This window comes from Triturus cristatus, chromosome 5_1 (assembly GCF_964204655.1).
Source record: "Triturus cristatus chromosome 5_1, aTriCri1.1, whole genome shotgun sequence".
Lineage (NCBI taxonomy): Eukaryota > Metazoa > Chordata > Amphibia > Caudata > Salamandridae > Triturus > Triturus cristatus.
In genome coordinates, this window is record NC_140587.1 from 765,071,369 (window position 1) to 765,096,481 (window position 25,113).

Here is a 25,113-nt window from a genome sequence, read left to right on the forward strand (position 1 = left end):
TCCACCAAAGGATACCTCTGAACTTGCCTTGGAAGCAAACAGGTAGCCCAGCCACTGATGACCTTCTACTGGCTCAATGAGAACTTCAAGGGACTCCGACATCTGTGGCCAAAGTCGCCCCACTTGACCCGTGGACCGAGGAGTAACCACAAGGACACTCCGGTTGACCTCACAGCACCACGATCATCCTTGAGCATTGTCCATCTCCTGCATCCCCAGCATCAAAATGACTCAGTTAAAGTCTATGGCAGTCATGATATAAAGTTCAGAACTGGACTGGAGAATGCTTTGGTAACAAAGATAAGTCTCCAAATGCTCCTTAGTGGCCCTCCTGTCCTTCTCCATGCCAAATCTGATTGCCCTGTTGGGGCTGAAATAGCCGAACACAACTCTTGTAAACTTTTCAAAAGTTTCCGAATTTTACAGTTACTAATGCTTGTTTGCGATTGTGACTAAAAGTGCTGATATTTATATTACCTTTGAAAATCTATACCTCTGTAACCCTCCAGTGAATTTTGATCATTTTGGACTCTAAAAATTCATACAAATATAATCTATTTTTATAAATTGATGTCAGATTTCTTATAGTGTTACTTTCTTATTTCGTTATTTGGTGCTTTTAAATGGTTTACATTAAATCTTTTGTTTCAGCCTTTCTGCTCGAAGTCTCAAATACCCAGGATTCAGCTTAACATTTACAAAAGAGCCTGACTGGGCCCAACCATACCATATGCCCAAATCCTCACATTCCCCTAGTTTTTTACATCACCTTAATCCCATTTGTGGGTTTCTGTGATGTCTGTCAGTGTAATGTTGTTTCTGAGAAAGTACCATTGTTTTTGTAAGCACTTATGTAGATATTGTTGGCGTTCATGAAATCTAGTTATTAATCTTATTGTTGTGGGTTCCTTTCAATGACTTTTGGTGGGTAACAGTGTTGATCTATTCAGTTGTCTGACCTCAGCATTTTTTAAATGTTTTTGTTACATATCCTGGGTCAAAGAGGCACTTAACTAGGTGAAGGTGGTGAAGACATCATCCTCACTGCGGTTTCGTCTTGCTTTAAAAAGTTCATAGTTTGATATTCCCGGAATGAGAGACTTTGGATGGAGAGCATTTGGTTTAATGAACTGAGTTCACAGTTGTTGGTTTTCACTGATGTTTTGTTTGCAGTTCAGTATTATTGATATAAATGGTGCCCACGAATCCACTTGTTCTTTAGAAATCTGCATGGTTGATTTGGTATTAAAAGGATTTTGATTAATTAATGTGACATATCTCTGTACTTGTTCCTGCTTCCTTGTCAAATTAGGAGGTTGTCATCAATGAATCTTCCCCAATATAACACAAGTTGGATGAATTCAGACCATTGTCTTTCTACTTATTCCACGAAGACAAAAGGCACAGGAGAGAGTAGTGTTTTGCTTCTACTACTGTTCCGTGCTTCATGTTAGATGTGAAGGACATCTAACTTGAGCTTCAATTGGAATTCCATAGGGCATTTTATCAAGCCCATTATCGCCGTTTTAGCGGCAGTTTTCTGCCGCTAAAGCGGCGATAGTTTTATCGCCTGTCTTGATAATATGCTCCTAGATATTTTCTCAAGTCTGAATTTCTTTCACTCTCCTGCTTCAGTAGCTAGTACCATATCATTCTGATACAAGGAATTCATTATGTATTGTCTTACCCAGACCGGGCACTCGCCAATGACTACACCACACACGGAGAATAGTTATTTATGTCTTTCTTCTTCAGAGTGTAAGCAAGAACTCCACGTTCTAAATCCACATTCATTTCATTACCATCCAGCACTTATGTCACAGGTCTACTGAGTCCGTCAAGAACCAAAAGAGATCCATCATTCTTTATTTACACAACACTACATCTCCCCCTTTGTTAAATAAAAAGTTACAACTTTTCCAACAAATAAATGAATAAAGTAATACATAAAGAATTACAAATACATACACACTTATAACTTTTAAATGAGTCTTTGTGGCGCTTGGATCAAATGTACTGATCGGATCATGGGCAGGGCCGGACTGGGAACCAAAACCAGCCCTGGCAAAGTGCTTGGCAGGCCCTCCCGGGGGGAGCGGTGTTGGGGGTGCAAAAACGGCCCTGTAACAAAAACGGCCCCCACCCGTGCAGTTCACTGGGGGATTTCCCGTTGCCCGCTACGGCCAGTCCGGCCCTGATCATGGGGAACCAGGAGCTGGCAGTCAAAGTGTCAGTGATCTGCCTAGGTGAGGTGGAAAAAACAGTAGTTGCAAGATCATTAACTCTCTGTCTGGACTCAGTCTCTACTGTTATATGTCATGTTATAGGAGCTTTCAAAGCGCACTTATACCCAAAGGTGTCCTGGCGCTGAGTACTGAACTCACAGAATCCAAAGGTAAAATGTCTATACCGAGAATAGCCATGTCTTCGGCCCCTTTCTAAAAGAAAGGTGCTCCAGGTCATTCCTCAGATGCAGCGGCAGACTGTTCAGGCTTTCGCAGCACAAAAGGAAAAGCTGCTGCTGCCCCAACTAACTTTTTTCACTCTAGGGACAGTTACTAGCCTTCCTTCGGAATAGCGCAGCGCTCTACCAGGAACATACCATTCAAAGCATCTGCTCAAAAATTCCGGACCACAACCCACCAGTGACTAAAAAACAGTGCACAAAGCTTTTCCAACAAATAAATGAATAAAGTAATACATAAAGAATTACAAATACATACACACTTATAACTTTTAAATGAGTCTTTGTGGCGCTTGGATCAAATGTACTGATCGGATCATGGGCAGGGCCGGACTGGGAACCAAAACCAGCCCTGGCAAAGTGCTTGGCAGGCCCTCCCGGGGGGAGCGGTGTTGGGGGTGCAAAAACGGCCCTGTAACAAAAACGGCCCCCACCCGTGCAGTTCACTGGGGGATTTCCCGTTGCCCGCTACGGCCAGTCCGGCCCTGATCATGGGGAACCAGGAGCTGGCAGTCAAAGTGTCAGTGATCTGCCTAGGTGAGGTGGAAAAAACAGTAGTTGCAAGATCATTAACTCTCTGTCTGGACTCAGTCTCTACTGTTATATGTCATGTTATAGGAGCTTTCAAAGCGCACTTATACCCAAAGGTGTCCTGGCGCTGAGTACTGAACTCACAGAATCCAAAGGTAAAATGTCTATACCGAGAATAGCCATGTCTTCGGCCCCTTTCTAAAAGAAAGGTGCTCCAGGTCATTCCTCAGATGCAGCGGCAGACTGTTCAGGCTTTCGCAGCACAAAAGGAAAAGCTGCTGCTGCCCCAACTAACTTTTTTCACTCTAGGGACAGTTACTAGCCTTCCTTCGGAATAGCGCAGCGCTCTACCAGGAACATACCATTCAAAGCATCTGCTCAAAAATTCCGGACCACAACCCACCAGTGACTAAAAAACAGTGCACAAAGCTTTGAATTGTGCTTGTTTTATTACTGGCAGCCAATGCAGTTGCCGAAGTCCATCTCAAACTGAGACAAATCTTGGTATGCCTGTTAGCAGTCTAGCCGCTGCATTTTGCACTAGCTGGAGTCTGTACAGATGTTTTTTTTTCAGATTCAGGTGCAGACAATTGCAATATTCCAGCCGTGACAAAATGAGGGCTGAGACCGCTGTCCTAAAACACTCATCTGGAAGGAAAACTCTAATTTTCCTCAGTATTCTAAGGAGGAAAAAGCAAGTCGACACAACTCCACTGACCTGGTCTCCTAAGTCAAGTTTGTGATCCATGATCACTCCAAGGTTCTTGGCCTTAACTGTGGGAGCTGCCGGCTTGCCTATTACTTTGAGCCATAGGTCAGGTGTCCAAAGATTGGGATTATTCCCGAATATAATGACCTCGGTCTTACCTGCGTTCAATTACAGGCAGTTGATGGCCATCCAGCTAGAGATATCTTTCAGGCAATCATGACATCTAGAGGCCATAACCGCTTCAGTCCCTCATTGTATGGACAACAAAATTTGTGTGTCATCTGCATAAGATGTAAGTGGCAGTCCGAAAAGTCTTATCAGTGCTGCCAGCGGACTGACATATATGTTAAAAAGCGTGGGACTGAGGGAGGACCCCTGTGGCACCCCGCAGGGGAGGGCGAAAGGCTTAGATCTATCCCGCCCCAAATCTACTGTCTGAATTCTGTCTACCAGAAAAATTTCAAGAGGCTCCAGGCCCTACCCTGCACCCTCGCCTTCGATAATCTAGTCCATCAGAACGTAATGATGGACCGTATCGAAGGCCGCTGACAGGTCCAGTAAAATCAGGACCGCCACCCATCCCTGATCGACCGCTGCTCTAACCTCCTCCGTGGCTTTAATAAGAGCTAGCTCCTTCCTATGACCTGCACGAAAGCCAAATTGAGTGGGATCAAGCGCATTGGTACTCTGAAAAAAAGTACTGAGTTAGCTATTGATGGCATTATCTATCATCTTTGCTGGCAACGGGAGTCGAGATATAGGTCTGTAATTGTTGGGATCGTTCTTATCCAAATTCGTTTTTTTTATCAGTGGAAGTATTGAAGCGGATTTCCAGATTTTGGGATACTGGCCTGAGTCAATGATGTTGTTAAACAAGGGTGTAGGGGTGGTCGGCACGACCTCAGGAATGTTTTTAAACACCACCACTGGACAAGGGTCCTGCGGAGACCCTGACCGAGATGCCAGCAAAAGGTTTATGACCTCCGTGATCTCCAGAGGTTTAAAACCCTCTAGCCTGTCTGACCCTGAGGTAGCCTCCGGCTTGGGGCTAGCTGCTGCATCACCCTCCTCTCCTAGAAAGTTGGAAAAGGAGGAGAAGATAACTTTCACCTTATGAAGGAAGAAGGACGCTAGCGATTCACACAAGCTGGGCTACTGTGCGAGCTAGCTTTGGTTGGATTTGTGAGGTTAGTAATGGTCCTGAACAATTCTCTGGACGAGGATTTAGCCTCTTTTATCCGCCCCGCAAAGTAAGCTTTTTTAGTTTCTAGGAGTAATTTTTTATAAGTAATGAGGCTTTCTTTATACTCTTCTTTGTTTTTAATGTTGTACCCTTTCTTCCAGGCCCTCTCCAACCTCTTGCAGTCTGTTTTGTGCTTTTGCAGGTTAGCAGAAAACCAAGGTGCTGAGGGCTGGGCTCGCTTGGGTGTGTGTAACTTAGCTGGAGCAAATGTATCACAAGTAGTCTCTATCCACCTCGAGAACAACACCGTAGCCTCATCTATATTAGCTGGCAGGTTTGGAGTAGTTAACGTCAAAATATTCCCCATATCAGTGCTATCTATGTTTTTCCAGGCCCGTGTAGCAATGCTCTCCCTGGCTTGGATTTAGACTGGTTGTGAGGCGTTTGAAGAAAGCGTAAAAATAATGGCCGCATGATCTTACCATGTGAGTGGCAATACCGGTGTTGTTAGAAAATATGCCATCCAGGGTGTGCCCCGCAACATGTGTAGGGCCAACTACCCATTGCTCTAGACCACCTCTGATCATTAATTGCTCCAGTCTCATATTGTCCAGATCTAAGAAGTTCTCCAGATAGAAGTTGAAGTCTCCCATGATAGTGAAGGAGTTTGCGCACATCCCTTCCTCCAGAAGAGAACGAATCGAGACAAGAAAAGTGCCTCTTGGGCCTGGAGAACGGTATATCAGCATAGCTTTAAAAGTATCCCGGGGGAGAATCATACACTTAGTGAGAGAGCTTCACAGGCTTGTTTGGAGGCTTTCGAGAATGTGGGCTCAAGGCTACTATGATATATAACAGCCAACCCTCCACCTCTTCTTAAAGGTCTGTCCAGCGTGTGGCATAGAAAATCAGTGGGCAGGGCTTTAACAATATCAGGTCCTGAGGCATTGTCCGTCCATGCTTCAGTTATAAATGCCATCATGATGTTGTGTTCTTCGATAAAAAGACAGCACTCCAGGCTGTGTTTTATCAAAGACCTGGCATTTAAAAGCAGACATTTAATGTGAGCGGCTTCACTGCGCTTCTTTGGGCCCTCTGACTTCTTAAAGGGAAATTTACTCGGATATGCCAAAATGTGAGGGAGGGGTCGATGACAGTTGGAACACGCCGCTGCCAAATCTCCCGGCACGACACTGGGCATGAACCTAGGACAACATGCCTTCCCACCCTCCGGGTCCAGACTCCTAAGAAAGTTCTTAGAATATGTCAATATATCTGGCCTGAGAGAGCCAAGAATGGAGCCTATCCTCACAGGGATAGCATCAACTTTAACCTCTGTATGAAGCTTGGGATCAAAGTAGGCCACTTCCGAAGCATTTTTAATGGCTTGCTTGATTCTTTTTAAACTTTCATCACACTCACATGACCACTGAAACACCATATTCTTTTTCGGCAACTCTCGTAATGGTGCACAGATCATGGCAAAGTCTTATATGTATCTAGAACATTATCTGGACATTCCAAGGAATGAACATAACATATAAATGTCCTGTGGGGAATTAGCAGTAGATAGCACTCCACAACCTACACGCTTAATGCAATGTATACCCGCACACACCACAAAAATCTACCTTCAGGTCAGTCGAAACAGGGTGCCGGTCTGTCACGGTCAAGGTGCAGCAGGTAAGGGGGGACCTGGGTGAAGGAGTAGAGGACAAAATCACAGGCTGTACTCTGAAAAAAAGGTGAGTTTTCACCCCTTTTCATCCCATTCCGCCAACTCAAAGTAAGAGGGATTCCTGCTGAAATTGCCTTTGAAACAGCCCACATCCACATCTGGAGGGCGGGAATCCTGGCTAGAGTCCAGCTGCCACCTCCTGCAGCCCATCCCACCATAGACACGGGGTCGAAATCCTGGTGGAGGTGGAGGTCTTCTCCGCCATTGCCAGCCAGCATCTAAATCAGACAGGCGGACCACCAGGCAAGGCCGCCAAAAAAAAATCCCAATGCATCGCGGTCCCACCAACATCTAAATCAGGCCCGAGTCCAAACATAGAAATCTTCACCACAACTTTTTCATGTGTTTTTTTGGCACTTTATTACTATTTGTGTGCTGCAAAATACTTTACATATTGTCAAATTTGGCCTCACTGCTTATGTGCCAAGCTATAAGATGATTAAGCACAGGTTAACTTAGTGACTTTAGTGGTTCACCCTGTCAGGAACTGTGGCTGTTGCTTGAACCAATGTTAGTCTGAAAATCCCCTAGCTGTGTTATTCTTGCATTGTGCTATATTTAGTTAGCATTATATGCTAAGTTAGTAGCCGCTGCCAGGTTTGTATGCAACCCACTCAGTTATTCTCTCAGATTTTCTGGTCACATTAATAAAGTCTCCAATATGATGTTGCATGAAGTTCACTCAATTATGCTTATTGATGGAGGCCTGTTTGATTATTGAAATGCTTGACTTGTTATTACCTTGCTTTGATTGCTAGATGATTATGTACTGTCCCTTCCCACTTAGAATTGTAAAGACCCTACCGGATGGTCAAATAAAGCTCCTTAGCATATAATGCTAAAAGGAGGGTCTGTTAGTCTGAAAATCCTCTAGCTGTGTTATTCTTGCATTGTGCTATATTTAGTTAGCATTATATGCTAAGTTAGTAGCTGCTGCCATGTTTGTATGCAACCTACTGAGTTATTCTTGCAGCATGTAAGTTTTAGTTAGCCAGGGTGACTCCATTTTGTATTTCGCAATCCTTATTAGACTGCTCTCTTTTGAGCCCATGTTAGGCCTAGAATTCAGAATAGCATGCCTCAGCAGAATACTGTATTTCATTAAATTTCCTTGCCCTGCCCAAGGCCGCCGCTCGACTTGCTAACAAGACAATTATTTTGCTTCTACATTCCATTGTATACATGTAGCTCTGCTCCCACGTTAGGAGACGCTGAGACTCGGCACAGTGGCCTTGGGTCGCTGATAGAATGCCCATATAGCAGGTGTTAGCTCATCTTTCTGTGCCTCCTTTGTTTGTGTCCGGCTCAGACCAGTACTTTTCTACTAGAGGCGTGGCCGAAGTCTCTGAGGGGTTTATCTTGTACTAGCAAATGTTGGGGAGTCAGTCCCCTCGACAACATCTTATGGTGATGGTCTGACTGGGCTCCTCTGCAGAGAAATGCAATAAATACGTGATTTTCCATTCTCTACTGTCTGATCGACTCTTAACTTGGGAAGGCATAGCAGGTGGTCATAAGTACCCGCGTGGCCACAGAGGGCCACATCCTTCAGTTTGCGCCCGAACAGGGATCCCACAAAAGGGCCCCCTCACCCATAACCGGGTTTGTAGGGGCCAGGGTGGTATCTGGTCATTCGGGCGGATTGGGGCCCCTCACATACAAGACCGAGCTTTGTTGTTGCAGCTGCCCTGCCCTCCCTATCAGATGGATCTCCGGCTAGTGGCCCTTGGCTGGGGACCCGAAAAGGCAAAACCTTGGAGCTGACCGTTTGGTCTGAAGAGTTGGCAGTGAAGAATAACTTGCTTAACCTGTGTGCACCAGGTGATAGATTTGACTCTTGGGAAAATGGCGCCATTCTTGAACGACACAAGCCTGCGGGCTGTGTCCTGGTACAGTCACTGACTGTCTTGGTTGAACGGCACAAGCTGATGGGCTGTGTGTCCTGGTACAGTGTGCGGACTGTCTTGCCTTGGACTTGGTGGGTATGCAGACCCTTGAGGGACACAAAGCACTTGGGAGCAGTCTACCAGGCCAACTGGTAATTGGCCACTTTGTGAAAAGGTCTGGAACGGTTCATAGGTAATCTGCCAGACCAACAGGTAATTGGCTTTACTCTTCAAAAGGTCTGGGGCCGGTGCCTGTCCTCTTGTATTGGTGCAGTCACTCTCCGGACTGTCTTGGATGCATTTTACGAACTGCCTTGCTTGGATGACACGAGTCGAAGGGCTGTGTCTTGGTGCGGTTTAATACCGTCTTGGTTTGTACTTGACCGGTTTGCGGACCCTTGGAACAGTCTACCCAGCCACCTGGAAATTTGGCCCATGCTCGGAAAGGTCTGGGACTGTACGCGAACAATCTGCCAGGCCAACTTGAAATTTGGACTGTACCCGAAAATGCCTGAGGTGGTTCCTGTCTTAATTGAATTGGGTACAGTCTCCGGACTGTAGGGAGCAATTTTCAAATTGTTTTAGTTGGGTCCTTGGACAATTTTTTTATTTTTTTTTTATTGTGTTGGTCTGATGCAGTCTACGGGCTGACTTGTGGTTGGAGTCTGGTGTTTTGGTGTATGAGGTGTGTGGACTGACGTTGGTGGTGGTGCTAGTGAAATGCTTGTTTGAGTAGTAACTGTGGTTTCCGGACAGTGGTCCTGGTTTGTGAACGGTTTTGTTTCTTTATTTTATCTGTATTACATTTGTGGGTGTTGTTTTTCTGTTAGGGACAGGGTGTGTGTCTTATGTTAAGATGCCTTGTTTCTGTAAGTTTGGTGTTTCGGATGCCGATGCCGTTCTAAAAATGCGCAGTTGGAGGACAGCCAGGCCGCCCCGCCGGAGGGTACTCCGAACTTTGGCATGTGTCAAACACGGTATTGGCCCTATTATGTTTAGCACATTGTGGAATAAATATACGAGGGACAATACTAAGCTGCAATGGCCACTTACTGGTTCTTTCGATGAACAGAAAATTAATTTCCTGCAGGATAAATTGTTTGCTAAGAGGAGTCGACAGTCCATGTTTAACTCTTTTAGGGTGTGGCAGAAGGAAGCGAAGCAGCGGCGCATGAGAGCAGAGAAGGTGGCTAGAAGGAAAGAGACGCAAACAATTACGAAGAAGGCAGTAGCCTATGATAGAGAATGGATAGAGAAAGGTATAGAGCGCAAAGACAGAACGTTTAGACTGCAGACTGATAAAAGTTATGTTGCTAGGGAGGAAGGAGATGAGTTAGTTGAGGAACTTCTGGATTCTTGTCCTCCACCGCCCTACGCCCCGCAGCAGATATACCCCACTGTCCCCACTTCCACAGCTATGGCCTCTGGGGCTACTCCTTCCAATATTCCCGGCATTGTTACATCAGCCTCGGCACCACTTGCTTCCCTCGCATTCCCGCCGGTAACAGGAACGAGCACCACCGCTTCCCCTGTGTTGTCCCTTCCCTCTCCTGTCTTGTCTCCTAGCTCCACTTTATCCACTACCCTCCCCCTTACACCCCTCACTCTGACACCCTACGTGTTGGTACCCATTTTGGTATCTACTATTCCCTCTGCAGGTGCTACGCCACAAACACTGTTGCATGCTGAGACACCCACACGTAGGCTCTCTGACACCAATTGGGCAGCAGTGCAGGATCGCATGAATAAAGTATTAGTGTGCTCTGCAGTGGACACTGAGGAAAAACAGATAGCAGCGCACCAGGCAGCTCAGTGGGCTTGACACCTGATTTATACTGTGGAGGATGTGTGGAGTGTGATGAAAGATTATGAGCCCTTCGTACAGCAACATGCCCTTAAACATATGTCAACCACTCTGATACAATTATGGGAGCAGTGTTTTCAGGGTACCGCACCTCAGATTATTTATGAGATACGAGACCGAGTATATGTTGTGGACATTGCCCGAATGAAGTTTTTGGTAATGTGTCCACCTTAGTGGGTTATCGAGGCAGATTACATCAGAAGGTTCTGTCACTGGGGGCACAACATCAAATGCGGGAAGTTCATCTTATTTACCATCCTGAAATACCAGAATTGTGCGACTCTATCGATACTGTAATAAGGAAGCGAGTTGATGCTTGGTTTCAGGAACATTGGTTCTATACACCTTGGAAAAGGAGTGAGGTCCTTTCCCTAAAGAGTCAGTTAATGGACCCGAGAAAAAAACCTAACTGCGTACTATAAGGAATTGACAGAGGCGGCCTCTTTCACAGTGATGACGTTAGCTGACATAGAGTTATTCTTCGGCTTGTTGGTTCCGGTAGATATATGGAGACAAGTTCATACGCAGGACCATGCACTGGAACTGGGTGGCACATGGGAAGAGATTAGAGCTTGGGATAAGGAGCACAAGCCAGGGGAGAAGCCCAAGGCAGAGCTACTGGCCCTGCCTGGACATATTATTGCCTACATGCACTCCCTTATCCCACCGAAGAAAGTGGATTGGGATAAGTTGACTGTGTGTCATCAGAAGGATGACAGTGTGTCGGATGTCTTTACAAGATTTGAAGGGGTGTTTCTAGATATCAGTGGTCAGGATTTGTCACAGGAGGGTGGCATTTGTTTGTTTGTGAACAGGTTTATTACTAATTTACTCCCTGAGATTGCTGCTCGACTGCAGGCCTCGGAGAGTTCTTGGACACCATCCTCGCCATCCGTCATAGATGAGGGATTTGAAAACGAGAGTGTTGATGCAGCAGGTTGCAAGGGAAGGTAGTAGAGGATCTGGTTCGGGGCCAGGCCCGCGGGGCCCCAGGTCCAATAGGGGTGGCGCATCAAGTACGCCCGTGGGACCCAACCAATGTGTATACTGTAAAAAGGGATATTGACGCAATGAGTGTCCAGAGTTGCTGCAGAGAGGCGGGACTCCTAGAGGTAGAGGGTTTGGGGGACGTGGACGTGGAGGAGGTGGTCGAGGTGAGACGCAGTCAGAGCGACTAACAATAGGCAGAGCAGGAATTATTTTGACCTTCGAAGCCGACAGTACTATCATGCAGATTATGACATGGATGCAGTGACTGGGTTGTCTCACAGCTACGACAGCCAGGGGCAGGGCATGGGACCAGTTTTGGTGTCTGTAGATCAGCGTGGACCATATGTTACTGCGGATTTACAAGGCTCCACCAAGAAATTCCTAGTCGATACAGGGTCTATGAATAGCTCTGTTTCCCGTTCACTGGTCACAGGTGCTGCTTTTTCTGGCCAAAATAATATTTTGGTAGGTTTTTCAGGCGTGCCGGTCATTAGCCCCATTTCTAAGCCTCTTGCTCTGACTATTGGTCCTTGTACAGTTGATTCACCATTCCTACTGACGTCGAATTGTGGAGAGAATCTACTGGGACTGGACTTGGTAAAAAGGTTACATGCGACAATATATTGCTCCACGGATGGTGTTCACATTTATTTATTTAAAAGGTTTTGTATAGCGCGAACAAGACCCCGAAGGGTATCAGAGCACTTCACATTAATGGGAAGGGGAAACAAAGTAGGGGAACGTTGAGGTAAGGGAGGCTAACATGTTAAGCTTGTATGATTGTACATAAATGTGAGCAAGAAAAATTATGAAAAAAAATGTAGATACAAAACTATAAGGCACAACATTACATAAAAGTTAAGGCAATGAGTCAAAGACATTAATAATTGATAAAAAAGAAGAAAAAAACGGACATTTCGAAAACAGACGAGCCATGGACAAATAAAGGCAGGAACTTGTTCATTAGGATTGTTTTTACTTCCTTCTTGAACGCCACCATGTAGGGGCTTCTGCGAATTTCCGGTGGGAGAGTTCCAGATCTTGGGTGCTACGCCCGAGAATGCTCTGAGCCTCGTTTTCTTTTTACGAAATGTCTGCGGTTTGAGTAGCAATGAGGTAGTACTTCTGGAAGGTCTGCTACCCCCTGAAAATTCAAGTTTTTGTTACACATATCCGGGTGATTTGTGGTGAAGGGCTTTGTCTGTCAGAACGTCAATCTTTAATTGTATTCTAGCTTCGTAGGGTAGCCACTTTAGAGATCTTAAGGTTGGGGAGATGTGCTCATTTCTTTTAGTGTCGGTAATCAGTCTGGCCGCGGGATTCAGAGAGGCCCTAAGCGGGGCTAAGGCATATTTGGGGAGGCCACTGAGAGTTGCACTTCCATAGTCTAGCCTAGGGAGGACAAGTGCTTGTACCACCTGCTTGAAGTCTTTTTGAGGTAGGAATGGTTTTAGTTTCCTAAGAGTCCTTATTTGGTGTTTCGCACCCTAACACATCGTACTAATATTTTTCTTCATGTTCAGGTGTGAGTCCAGGGTGATTGCAAGAAATTTTGCTGAGACTATGATAACCGGGGAGCAGTTGAAAAGGTGAGGTGTTTCATCCAGGTGTCAATCTTGAGGGTGTGTTTAGGGGGGAGATGAGAAGGAATTCAGTTTTAGAGGTGTTCAGCAGAAGATGGTTTTCAGTTAGCCAGTTTTGGATAATCGTCAAGGATGAGTTGAGCGAGAAGAGGTCTTCAGATGAATTGATTTTCAGGTAGAGTTGCGTGTTGTCTGCATACATAGGGAAGAGCATGTTCAAGGAAGATAGAAGATTCGCTAGTGGTTCCAGGAAAAGATTAAAGAGTATAGGAGAAAGGGCTGAACCTTGCGGGATCCCCATGGAAACTGCAGACGGATGGGATAAGGTATGGTTCAACTTAACTCTTTGGGATCTATTGTGAAGGAAGGAAGAGAACCTTTGCAGTACGAAGCCTGAGAGGCCCATCCTATGTTCCAGAATAGCTAGAAGTTTATCGTGATTAACAGTGTCAAATGCAGAAGAGAGATCAAGAAGGATTAGGAGGCAGGATTCATTATGATCTAGCATGATTAAGATATCATCAATGATGTGGAGGAGTACAGATTCAGTACTGTGACCACTCCTGAAGCCAGATTGATATTGATCGAGGAGATTGAAGGTCTTGATGTGCCAGCACTGTTGCGATTGGACGCATTTCTCTAATAGCTTAGCCAGAGTAGGGATGTTGGAGATGGGATGAAAGTTGTTGAGATCAGATCTGTCCGCATCAGGATTTTTTAAAAATAGGTGAAACCTGGGCTGCTTTTAGACATTCAGGGATCTTACCTTGAGTTAAAGAAGCGTTACAATTTTAGTCCATAGGGGGATGAGGGCCTCCTTGATTTCTTTGACGATAACTGGTGGCAGAGGGTCGCTAAAGTGATTGGAGGGGTTAATGCTAAGCAGGGTTTTGTAGATGTCATCTTCAATGAGCGGCAGGAAGGAGTTCCAAGTGGCACTGTTCTTAGTGCTGCTACTGAGCAGCTTTTGCATCACCGAGAGGACTGGCTGAACCGTCATCTCAAGTGAAGTAAGACAGGCCCTCTTTGCTTCGAGGTCAATGCTGATGGCTTTAGTTTTCTCGATAAAGAAGATCGCCAAATCAGAGCAGGAAGGGGATTTGTCTGATGAGTTAATGTATTTGGAAGCTATCCCTGATTGGGAGAGGCTTGTCTAAGCTGAAATCGGAAGTAGTCTGCCTTAGTCATCTTGATTTTTTTCTTGTAGGAGCTTCTGACCGTTCTAGGGGCGTTTAGGTTAAAGGCAGATGGTTTTGATCTCCATAGGTGTTCAGCTGCTCTTAAGCCGAAAACATCTGAGTTTAGGTTGTCATTGAACCATGGTTTGGAGAATTTGGATGCTGAGTTTTTTAGTTGTAAAGGGGCTATTGAGTCCATGATATCAGAGATAGTTGAGTTGTAGAAGTTCGTGAGGTCATGAACATCAGTCATGTCAACTTGGGGAGACAGGGCTTTTTTACAGTCGGTAGCTAGACAGTCCGTGTCAATATTCCTGAGGTCCCTTTTCCAATGTTTAATTTTCTTGGGCTGGCTCTTTTTTGGTATCACCTCCCTATTGATAAGGAAGAAGATGCTGTAGTGGTCGGACCAGTTACAAGGAGAAATGTCTAACAGTGTGATGGCATTACTTTTAGAGGTAATGAGGTCCAGAATTTCTCCTTTGTTGTGAGTTAGTCGGTCATAGAATTGAATAAGGTCCATCTCTGCTAGGAAAGCGTTAAGACAGATCACCGCTTGGTCATTGTGCTTAGACCAGTGAAGGTTGAAATCACCAAGGTAGATTTGGGATAGTGAGTGTCATCATTGGTGGAGATAATTTCCATTAGTTGTTCGATGAAAAGTAAGCTATTGCCAGGGGGGTGGTAGAAGGTATGCCATTTGCATATTGGGAGGTTGTTACTAAAGATTTTGAGGCACAGATATTCAGCTACTGTTGAGGTGGGGGCCTCAATGTAAGAGACAGATAGTGTATTCCGGTATATACAGGCTAATCCCCCACCCTGTTTCGTGGTTCTGTCAAGACGGGTAATGTCATGACTAGGCGTACCAAGAGGTCTAATTTAGGAGTGGAAGAGGGATTTAGCCAGGTTTCCATGAGGATTATGATAGCAAGCTCATTATTTTGTATGAGGTCGAATATCTCGGTAGCATGTTTTTTTGCTGATCTGCAATTAAGAAGTGCACACTTCAACCAGATAGGTATGTGAGATGTGGGGGGCTGTGTGATGGTCACTTGCTTGAGACTGTCAATATTTATGACTCTGTGGTTGTTAGAAGGTACCCTGTTTGGGTGGGCTAGAATGGACTGAATTTGGGCCATAGGGACCTTGTCAACATCTAGAGTGATAGAGTAGGAGAGGAGTAGATCCTCTATCTCACTGGTCGCAAGTTCTACCCTTGCTCTTTTTGGGCCGGAGAGGGCATTGGGGAGGGGTAGGGTATTGGAGTTAGGGAACGAGGCATGTTGGTCGAGGCCGGTGATTGCAGAGGTGGGGATTATGTGCGGCTTGCCTAGGTGGGTAATAAACGGGTAAAAGGCACCTTCAAGGGATTTATTTGAAATACTCTATTCTATTGCATTTGATATATATTTTTAACTGCAAGAATTATTGATAAACTCGCAAGAGATATTATTCAAATGTATTTTAACTAAGAAATATTGTTGTTCCTTGTGAGGACATAAGAACCAATGAACCAATCACAAAACAATAAATATTCAAAACACAGGTATATATAGAAAAAGGTTTTATCTTTCAAAATGTATCAAGGGTACTACACAGTTATACAAACAATGTAACAAGAGGAAAATAAATACAATTGTATAATCCTTCAATGTCACTATTGTAAACACTTCTTCTAATTGAGAGTGTGAATGTCGACGTTTCAGTCTCTATGCATTTGTCCATGAGACCATCTTCAGGACTATCATATATTTAACAGTTGACCCCTGAATGGTGTTTCCAAAGATTCAAGAATTATAGAATACAATTGATACATATATGTCAAATCGATCGTCGTTCTGTAGCTTTTGTTTAAGGTGAATAATCGTCAAAAGATACAGGTAAGTGAACTTTGGTGCTTTTTGGACGGTGTAATTAAATTAGTATTAGGATTAGGATTAGTATCCGACTGCAGACTGCCGAATTTTCGCTGCGCTACAAAACTTAACAGAATAAACTTCTTCAATTGAAAAGTTGCTGGGGACTGGACATTTAATTACACCGTCCAAAAAGCACCAGAGTTCACTTACCTGTATCTATTGACGATTATTCACCTTAAACAAAATTTTGGGCGCCTCTGGGCAGAGAGGGGATTCCTGACATCATACAGGCAGAAAATACAGTATGGCCCCCTAATACTCAGACTGTTATCAGCACTGACGCTCCCTGATAAACTTGCTATAATAAAATGCAGCACATATAAAGCTGTCGTGGACAATGTTGGGAGGGGGAATGCATTCGCGGACCAGACAGCTAAGGAAACAGCTAGGTCAAAGATGAGTAAAATGTTTGTGGCAGATCCTGCTAGATGGGTTCCAGACAAAGGAATGTTGGAGAACACTGTGGAAAGTGTGAGGGAAATACAAAGAGAGGCCACTGCAGACGAATTGGCAATGTGGGAGAAGAGAATAGAACGCTTAGACAAGGAAGGGTGTTGGACTGATTTGTTGGACAAGCAAAGGTGGTTGTTGGCGAACAAATATGTTTTTCCTGTAGTCACCATGGTCCATTGCCCAGTGCATATTAGTGCTAAAGGTATTTGTAAGTTGTTAGACCCAGTACGGCAGAATGAGAACATCTCTAAAGTTGCAGCATATTTGGGTCGACACTGTATCATTTGTCCCAAGCATAATCCTGGAAAAGGTACCCCTGCACCTGCTGGTAATTTTGCACCACCTCCCTTCCCTTTCAAGGTTCTCCATATAGATTTCATCGAAATGGAATGAGTGAATAACTTGAAGTATGTACTAGTGGTAGTTTGTACATTCAGTAAGTGGGTTGAGGCCTACTCAACTAAAGAGAATACAGCTCTAGCAACAGCAAAAGCACTTTTAAAGGCATACTCCCCGTGCTACGGATTGCCACGTGTGATCTGGAGTGACAATAGGAGCCACTTCAATGCCAAGGTCATTGATTTGATGTGCAAGGGCTTGTAAATTACTCAAAAATGTTATGCAGCAAACCATCCTCAATCAGCCGGCCTTCTTGAGAAATACAATGGCATTCTCAAACTGACACTGGCAAAAATACATGAAAGCACAGGATTGCAGTGCCATGTGCATTGCCCCTAGCACTGATGTATCCAGGGTGACCACACATTCTAGGACTGGATTGTCACCCTACGAGGTGGTCTGCAGGCTCCCTGCTAATGTCTGGGGCGTCCCAAGACCCAAGCATTTTTCAGAAATTGAATTTCCTCTTTTGATTGACTATTTGTATGCCTTGTCTAAAGATTTGCGTCATGTTCACCAACAGATATCAACCTCCCTACAGCCATTGCCTGAGGGTCCCGGACATTGGATCCGGCCTCGGGATTTCGTTCTTATTTGCCAGTTTCAGCGCAAATCTTGCTTGGAGCCACGGTGGAGAGGCCCCACCCAGGTGCTCCTGGCCACTCGGACAGCTGTGAAGGTGGATGGGCTGGAAAAACTGGGTGCATGCTTTGCATGTGAAGAGGGTGCCTCCCCGCTTTCATATGATTCCTGGGTGAAGGACGGGATCGCTGAGCAGGAAGGGGAGCTGGTCCCCCGCTTTATTCCCTTTTACGATGCCCTGCTGAGAGGGGCGCGGACCGACAAGGAGAATGATGAGGCCTTATTCGAGGCGATTCCCCCTGAGATAAGGGCCACCCCGGATACCCCAGCTCCTGGAGCACAAACACCTGAGTCTCGATCCCCAACTGAATGTGAGCTTTTACCTTTGTTTGTTGATGAGGAAGTGCCTAGGCACACGAGGTACAATTTGCGGCCCCGACGGAAAGACAGTGTGCCAGAAGGGCAACACATGATTTAGGGAAGGACTTGAGTTTAGGGTGCAGGTGCTGCGCCTCTGGCGCCTGTTTTAGATTAGAGTGAAGAACACAGGTGCACTGCCCTGGACACCGGACAAGATCGTTCAGGGTACTTTCCCTTGAGGGAGGTTGTGGTGGTAGTGGTGTTTATTAACTTGGTGACGATAACACTGTTCGGGGTAGTCTGGTACTTAGAGGAACAACACCCTGTGCATACTCGGCTAGGGACAACCCCAACTCCAGCTGAGCATTTGTTTATTACATTTTCTCCGCATAAAGAAAGACATAGACATACTTATACCCAGAATGCATTCATACAGATGCTCCATAATGTACACAGCACCACTAATGCCACAAAGTGTTGGGTGTGTGGGCTACTCCCTTCAGTCGTGCATAAACATGATTTATTAGTGTCATTGCCCTCATCATATTTAGGTAGCTCTGAGGCCTGGTTTCAACTGCTCTCTATGGTATACATGCATTACTATGCGGATGCGATGAACACAAGCTGATTATGAGGCGGTTCTAGTTTACATAGTGGTACATCAGGGGTATACGCCAGGGACAGATGGAAAGGAGGTTATCCTGACGCATGTATGAATGTATTTACAATTCATGAAAATGTCACTTGGTTACAAAATGAAGTACTAGACTTACAGGGATTCAATGTCACTGAATATTTTAAATGTTTCCAGGAGCGTAATATCACTTAAGATAAACCATGCCCGTCCGCTTGATAAATGCAACAGCTTGATTTTGTGTTCAAGGGACAGGAAATGTTTCAGTAGGACAGAGCCATTGTAATTATACCTATCAGTTGAATATTACCAGTAGTCCGCCCTTGCTGACACCCACGAACGTATATTTCATCTGTGGGGAACAAGCTTACACCTGGCTTCCTAGGGGGTGGTAAGGCTGGTGTTAACTCTCCTTCCTCCTGCCTCCAGTTTACATTGCACCTTCCACCTAACATAAAGATCACAAGCTGTATCATAAGGATCTTTATGTGCATCGAGTTAAGAGAGTTGTTGATCCGGATGATATTGATCAAACTGATACATCCTCTCAACAATTCACTGATATAATGAAGGGTATTGTACCGTTCTGGGGCCTCATGTTCAATAGCCACAACATTCGTCGTCTCGCAAAAGTAGTTGAAGGAGTCATTAATACTACTGCAGGCATGCAAACAAATATTACAGTTGAGCTCCAAGCTATGAGACTTGTCTTTCTTCAAAATAGAATGCTTTTAAATGTTACCTTAGCCGATCGTGGTGGAGCCTGTCGCATCATAGGGAGCAGCTGCTGTGTATACATACCAGATGGCGCTCCGACTTTCTATTCTGCCATACAGAAATTGCAGAAACTTACCTCAGAAATACATGAAGACAATGGTTCATGGTCTCTCACAGGATGGCTCTGGGGTTTGTTAATGTCCCGGGGTTGGAAGATTCTGCTCGTCTTGATAGGTATTGCAGGTATCATCTTTACTTGTTGCCTGTGCATTCACTGTCTCCCGGTATGCTGCACTTACTGTGTTACTAAGCTTACACCAACTCCCAGATTTTCTGGTCACATTAATAAAGTCTCCAATATGATGTTGCACGAAGTTCACTCAATTATGCTTATTGATGAAGGCCTGTTTGATTATTGAAATGCTTGACTTGTTATTACCTTGCTTTGATTGCTAGATGATTATGTACTGTCCCTTCCCACTTAGAATTGTAAAGACCCTACCGGATGGTCAAATAAAGCTCCTTAGCATATAATGCTAAAAGGAGGGTCTGTTAGTCTGAAAATCCTCTAGCTGTGTTATTCTTGCATTGTGCTATATTTAGTTAGCATTATATGCTAAGTTAGTAGCTGCTGCCATGTTTGTATGCAACCCACTGAGTTATTCTCGCAGCATGTAAGTTTTAGTTAGCCAGGGTGACTTCATTTTGTATTTTGCAATCCTTATTAGACTGCTCTCTTTTGAGCCCATGTTAGGCCAAGAATTCAGAATAGCTTGCCTTAGCAGAATACTGTATTTCATTATATTTCCTTGCTCTGCCCAAGTCCACTGCTCGACTTGCTAACAAGACAATTATTTTGCTTCTACATTCCATTGTATACATGTGGCTCTGCTCCCACGTTAGGAGATTCTGAGACTCGGCACAGTGGTCTCGGTCTGCTGATAGCATGCACATCTGGCAGGTGTTAGCTCATCTCTCTGTGCCTCCTTTGTTCGTGGCCGGCTCAGACCAGTACTTTCCCACTAGAGGCGTGGCCAAAGTCTCCTTAGGAGATTATCTTGTACTAGTGAATGTTGGGGAGTCAGTCCCCTCGACAACATCTTATGGTGATGGTCTGACTGGGCTCCTCTGCAGAAAAATGCGATAAATACGTAAGGTTCCATTCTCTACTGTCTGATCGACTCTTCATTTGGGAAGGCATAGCAGGTGGTCATAAGTACCCACGTGGCCCTAGAGGGCCACGTCCTTCACCAACAACCCAATTTCTCACACTATGTATCTAAACTGATGCCGGGGTATTATGTCTCTGCACCCTTATTTACGTTGACATGTTTCATCCCTTGCTTGAAAAAGGCCCATATGGGTCCTGGGCTGTCTTCAGGAATAGGTGCATGCCCCAGGAAAAGCTGATTTATTGCCTACCGTTGTTCATTAGGCATCCTAACTCAGTTAGTCTGGACATACAGCATAAAACTTTGAAAATGCAAAGTTACTACTCGCCCTAAAGCTGAGTTCCCCACTCTAGATTCCTATAGAGATCAAAATAACCAAGGGAAGCATACTATTATACATAATCAGCATCAGACCAAATTGTCATTGATTCAGTGTATACAAGTATATACTCATGCAACACACCATAGTAAGACAATGCACAGCGATATGTAGACATATCGTAATTTCAAATAAACACTTGAGACATTGGTAGTTGAGACACTTTCATATGGACATTGACAAAATACATAACTAGAAAGTAAAAACAACATAAAAGATGCAATCACGCGTGCAAGCTAAAAACCCATGTAAAAGATTGTTTGTGTTGTCCAGCGTCACTAGCATTTTACCCTAACTGAGGGTCCATGTAACTTAAAATACATAGGAATGGCATCCAGGAAAGTCAAAATAAGAATCTGTGAACACCTAATGAACATTCATTGGCCAGCAGTATGAGTTTGGTGTGACTTTGCTTTGTCACAAAAGCTATGCATTGGTGTTTGTGAATGGTCTGCCGTTGTTCCAGCAGGTGCTGCTCACTGCTTGGTGGTGTGCAGATGAGTTTCATAGCACTTGGCCATCATGATGGAAATTTTACCATCTTTTGTGGTGTTCCTACTATGGCCGTCTGGACTGAAGGGTCCTCGTTCATGCCGTGTTGACAGATCATTCTAAGAGCCAGATTACGATTTTAACGGTTCGGCGCCAAGTCCACCCCACTTCTGCACCACCAAAGCTGTGGGCGGGCCACCTGCCAGATTATGAGTTAAACTCAAGTTTTGTGATCGTTTTTGGCATTCCCACAGCGGTGCCTTTAAAAATAGGCACTGCAATGTGAATGGTAAAAACAGTTCCCTGCATGCCGTGCAGGAACGTGTAGGAACTGGTGTGCATGCACAAAGGCGGGCACAAGTTGAGCCCACCTTTGTGCATACACAGGGCGTGAGGGACAAGGGGGCCCTGTTTTTTTTCCTCTCCACCAGGGTTTTCAAGGAGCAGGAACCGCCATGAAAACCCAGGCAGAGAAGAAACTCGTAAAGTGTTTGGCGAGACCACGATGGTCCCGCCAAGCATGTTGCGGCATCTCGACCGCCGCGCCTCCTCCTGGGCATGGCAGTTCCCATGGCGGTTTGACCACCCGAGTCATAATCGGGCGGTTGGCAGCCCACCACTGCTGCCCCACCATGAGTCTGGTGCTCCTCCAGCCACCAGTCTTGTAATCAGGCCATGAATATGGAGGACGCAGGCAGTCCAATGCACCTACAGAAATTACCTCTTCCTAGAGGATGGCTTGATATCGTGGCTAAACTGTAAAATTGATAATCCGTCATCTGCCAGCAGTATTGCACCCTTGTTCCAAAATCTAAAAGGTCCCCTCGAGTTCTAACACCATAAGTAATCTGGAGAGAATAGTATTGTAAATCATCACGATGCGAGCAATAAAAATGCAATGTTGAAGAAGGTGGTAGTTGCAAGTTTGTTGTAGAGGGACGAACACACTGTTTAAAAATGATGGATACTTACAGCTTTGGTAACAGCCAAAAATCGGTCATAGCTGATCAAGACAATATTATAAACTGAGCATTGGCATATCACATAATCTATGGCCAGCCATGCTTTGCAGATATACTTTCCAAGAATCCACCTTCCATTCATAATGTAGTTTTTCATGTAGAGTGGGATAGAAAAAGTACCTGAACAATATTAGTGAAATGCAATTAATTAAAATGCAGCAACTTGCTTTTTAGATCAATAGTCTACTTAAATGTGAATTAAAACAAAGACTCATTATAAACTTTTTTCTAATTGCTTTACATATCATTAAACAACTCGCGCGTCTATTACAATTGTTCTTATCATATGCTGCTACTTGAAACTGACCCTATATGTCCATCATAATTAATTACCTACGTATAACTTTTTTTAACTGGCGGAAGCAAGCAGTACCTATCATTTTTGTAGCAGCCACTGCCACTGTGTATACTTCTAAAATGATTTAACAGTCCGTCTAGAATGCAATGATTGTTCAGACCTAGGTCAACAAGGAGTACAACAAATAAATAGAAAAAATAATTTACCGATGCAGAAGTCACAGATCGCTAGGTTCAGAAGGAAGTAATTGCTCTGAGTTCGAAGGTTTGCATCTACGACAAAGCTCAGAATCACCAGCGCATTTCCAGTCACAGTGACACCGACCATTAACGCCATCGCCGCATCCTTGATGAGTCTTACATTGTCTGACGTCTTCGCTGCGTCACTGGTAAGATGGGTATCGTTGATGGTAAGAACGTCTCCTTCAAATGGCAGTGACGTGTTTATCGAAGTCATTGGCACGTTGGTTATAATAACGTCTGTGTGTGTGCCTGCAGGTTGTTTTGAGGCAAGAAATAAAAACAAGCATTGTAGGACCATTATGGGTGTTTTTCGTTACTTCTATTAAGAATTTGGGTGTGGTATGATGCACAGCATTTAGCTTTATAAATACCTCTGGGCCTGTCTTCTTTCCCTAGTGCTAAGCCTTTAAGCAGGTGCAGTATATTAGTCTCCCAAACAGTTTTGCCTCACATGTACAATGGACGGCCCTCAAGATGTTTGCCATTTCTGTTTTTTTAAATGCACCAGCAGAAGGAGAGAGATTAAACACTGTGCTGGTTTCTTATATTTTATGTTTGCTTCATGTTACTTTATTCAGTCTTATAAAGTATTACAGGGTAACAGAGCTAAGGAAATATTCGATGCATAAACAGGACGTTCATTCTTCCAAAATATTCAACACACTGATTTAAAAAGAGTATCATTTTGTTGTGACTCCAGAAGCAAGCACCTACACATCCCCAGCCCCGCAGGTACCATGGGACCTCTTTCAAGTAACTTCATTTCAGGAAAGATGAGGGGGGTGGGGTACGTCGAGGCGAGCTTATGGCAAGAATATAGTTACTGATAAAGAATGGGGGAGGGGAGGGGTGAGAAGTAGGGGGTAGGAGAGGCAGCTGTGCGGGGGAGAAGCAAATCAGAACAATGACAGAATGGGTGGGTGGATGAATGTTGGGGGTATAGGGAGGTCCAAGATGGGGGGTGAGGGGTAAAGGGTGGGCTGTACATGTCTGAGCTTTATGAGGTGCGTGCGGAGGGGAGAGGGTGGGGGGGATTGCGCCGTATGTGTCGGCGGAGGCGCTGGTGAGTTAGAGGAAAGAGGGGTGGGGCTAATGCACAGGACGGTTGCTCATGCCATGAGTCACACATCTTCGCCTGGCAGCGCTACTGTGGCTGGGATTGGATTCCCTCTCGTAGGGTTCTCTTGGTTATTGCCGTCCATGTGTAAGAAGGGTGCCCACACTTGGAGGAACAGGTCGGATTGATCCTGGAAGTTGTAAATAATTCGCTTGTGGGTGGCTGTGTGGATCATGGCCGTTAGCCAGGCCTCCTGTGATGGTGGGGTTGTTGACCTCCATTTTCACAGAATACATATTTTTGTGGTAGCCAGTGCCATGTGGAGGAGACAATGTTGTGGTTTTGAGAGCTCCGGGGAGTGTCGCAGGTTGTGCAGAACAATGATGGCAGGGGCTAATGGCAAGTGCAGGGGCATAGTGGCACTCAGAACCCGGCCCACATAGGACCAGAGAGGTGGCACCAATGGGCATTGGCATATGATGTGAGTCGTATCACAGTTTGTATTAGAGTATCTCCAGCAGTTAGCATGCGGGAGTAGGCCTGCTCTGTGTAATTTCATTGGTGACCAGTGCCAGGCATGCAAGGTCCTAAATAAGCAGAAGTTCAATCTTGCCTCCTGGTTGCCTCGGTTCAGGCCCTTTAAGAGCTCTGCCCATTCGTCTTCCTCATAGGAAACCGATAGTCGGGCTTGCCATTTGGAACGGAGGGTTCGGGAGAGGGGCTGTGAGAAGAGATGGCATGTGAATACCCCATACTGTCTGGATGTCACCCCTTTGAGTTTCCCCCACGTGTGCAAGTATGATACCACTGGTGAAACTGGTAGGGACCAAGGGCGCAGGCCTAGGCATTTCCTCAGGCAGTGCTGCAGTTGGATGAATTTTCAAGACTGTGGCAAGGCTAGGCCACGTTCTTCTCTCAATTGTGCGAATGTCTCTGGGTCGCCGTCATGGAGGAGCTTGTCTAGGGAGTGGCCGTCGCCCTCCATATGGGCCTGGACAATGTCTGCCCATCAATGCATTCATGAAATTGCGGGTTTGAACCTGTTAGAAATGGGGGTCTCTAGTTGGAAAGGGTTTGCACCTTTGTCTAAGTAGGGACCCCTCCTTCTAGTCAGGATAAGGCAGTTACACTCCTAAAATAACCCCTGTTCACCCCCTTGGTAGCTTGGCACGAGCAGTCAGGCTTATCTTAGAGGCTGTGTGTACAGCATTTTCACATAACCAGCAGTAATTCCGTGAAGACACTACAAAAGGACACC

General features: G+C 45.1%; 1 protein-coding gene across 1 annotated transcript in view; it reads right to left on the minus strand.

The window, feature by feature from the left end:
- Window positions 1–23,012, minus strand: part of LOC146831444 (histamine H4 receptor-like) — a 67,722-nt gene extending 44,710 nt beyond the window's left edge. Inside the window, exons 1-2 of the mRNA XM_085603914.1 lie at window positions 22,763–23,012; window positions 22,209–22,378 (exon numbers count right to left, since the gene is read on the minus strand). Of these exons, the coding sequence (XP_085460040.1) occupies window positions 22,209–22,378; window positions 22,763–23,012 (420 nt within the window). The remainder of the gene's footprint in view (window positions 1–22,208; window positions 22,379–22,762) is intronic.
- Between the last annotated feature and the right edge of the window lie 2,101 nt (window positions 23,013–25,113).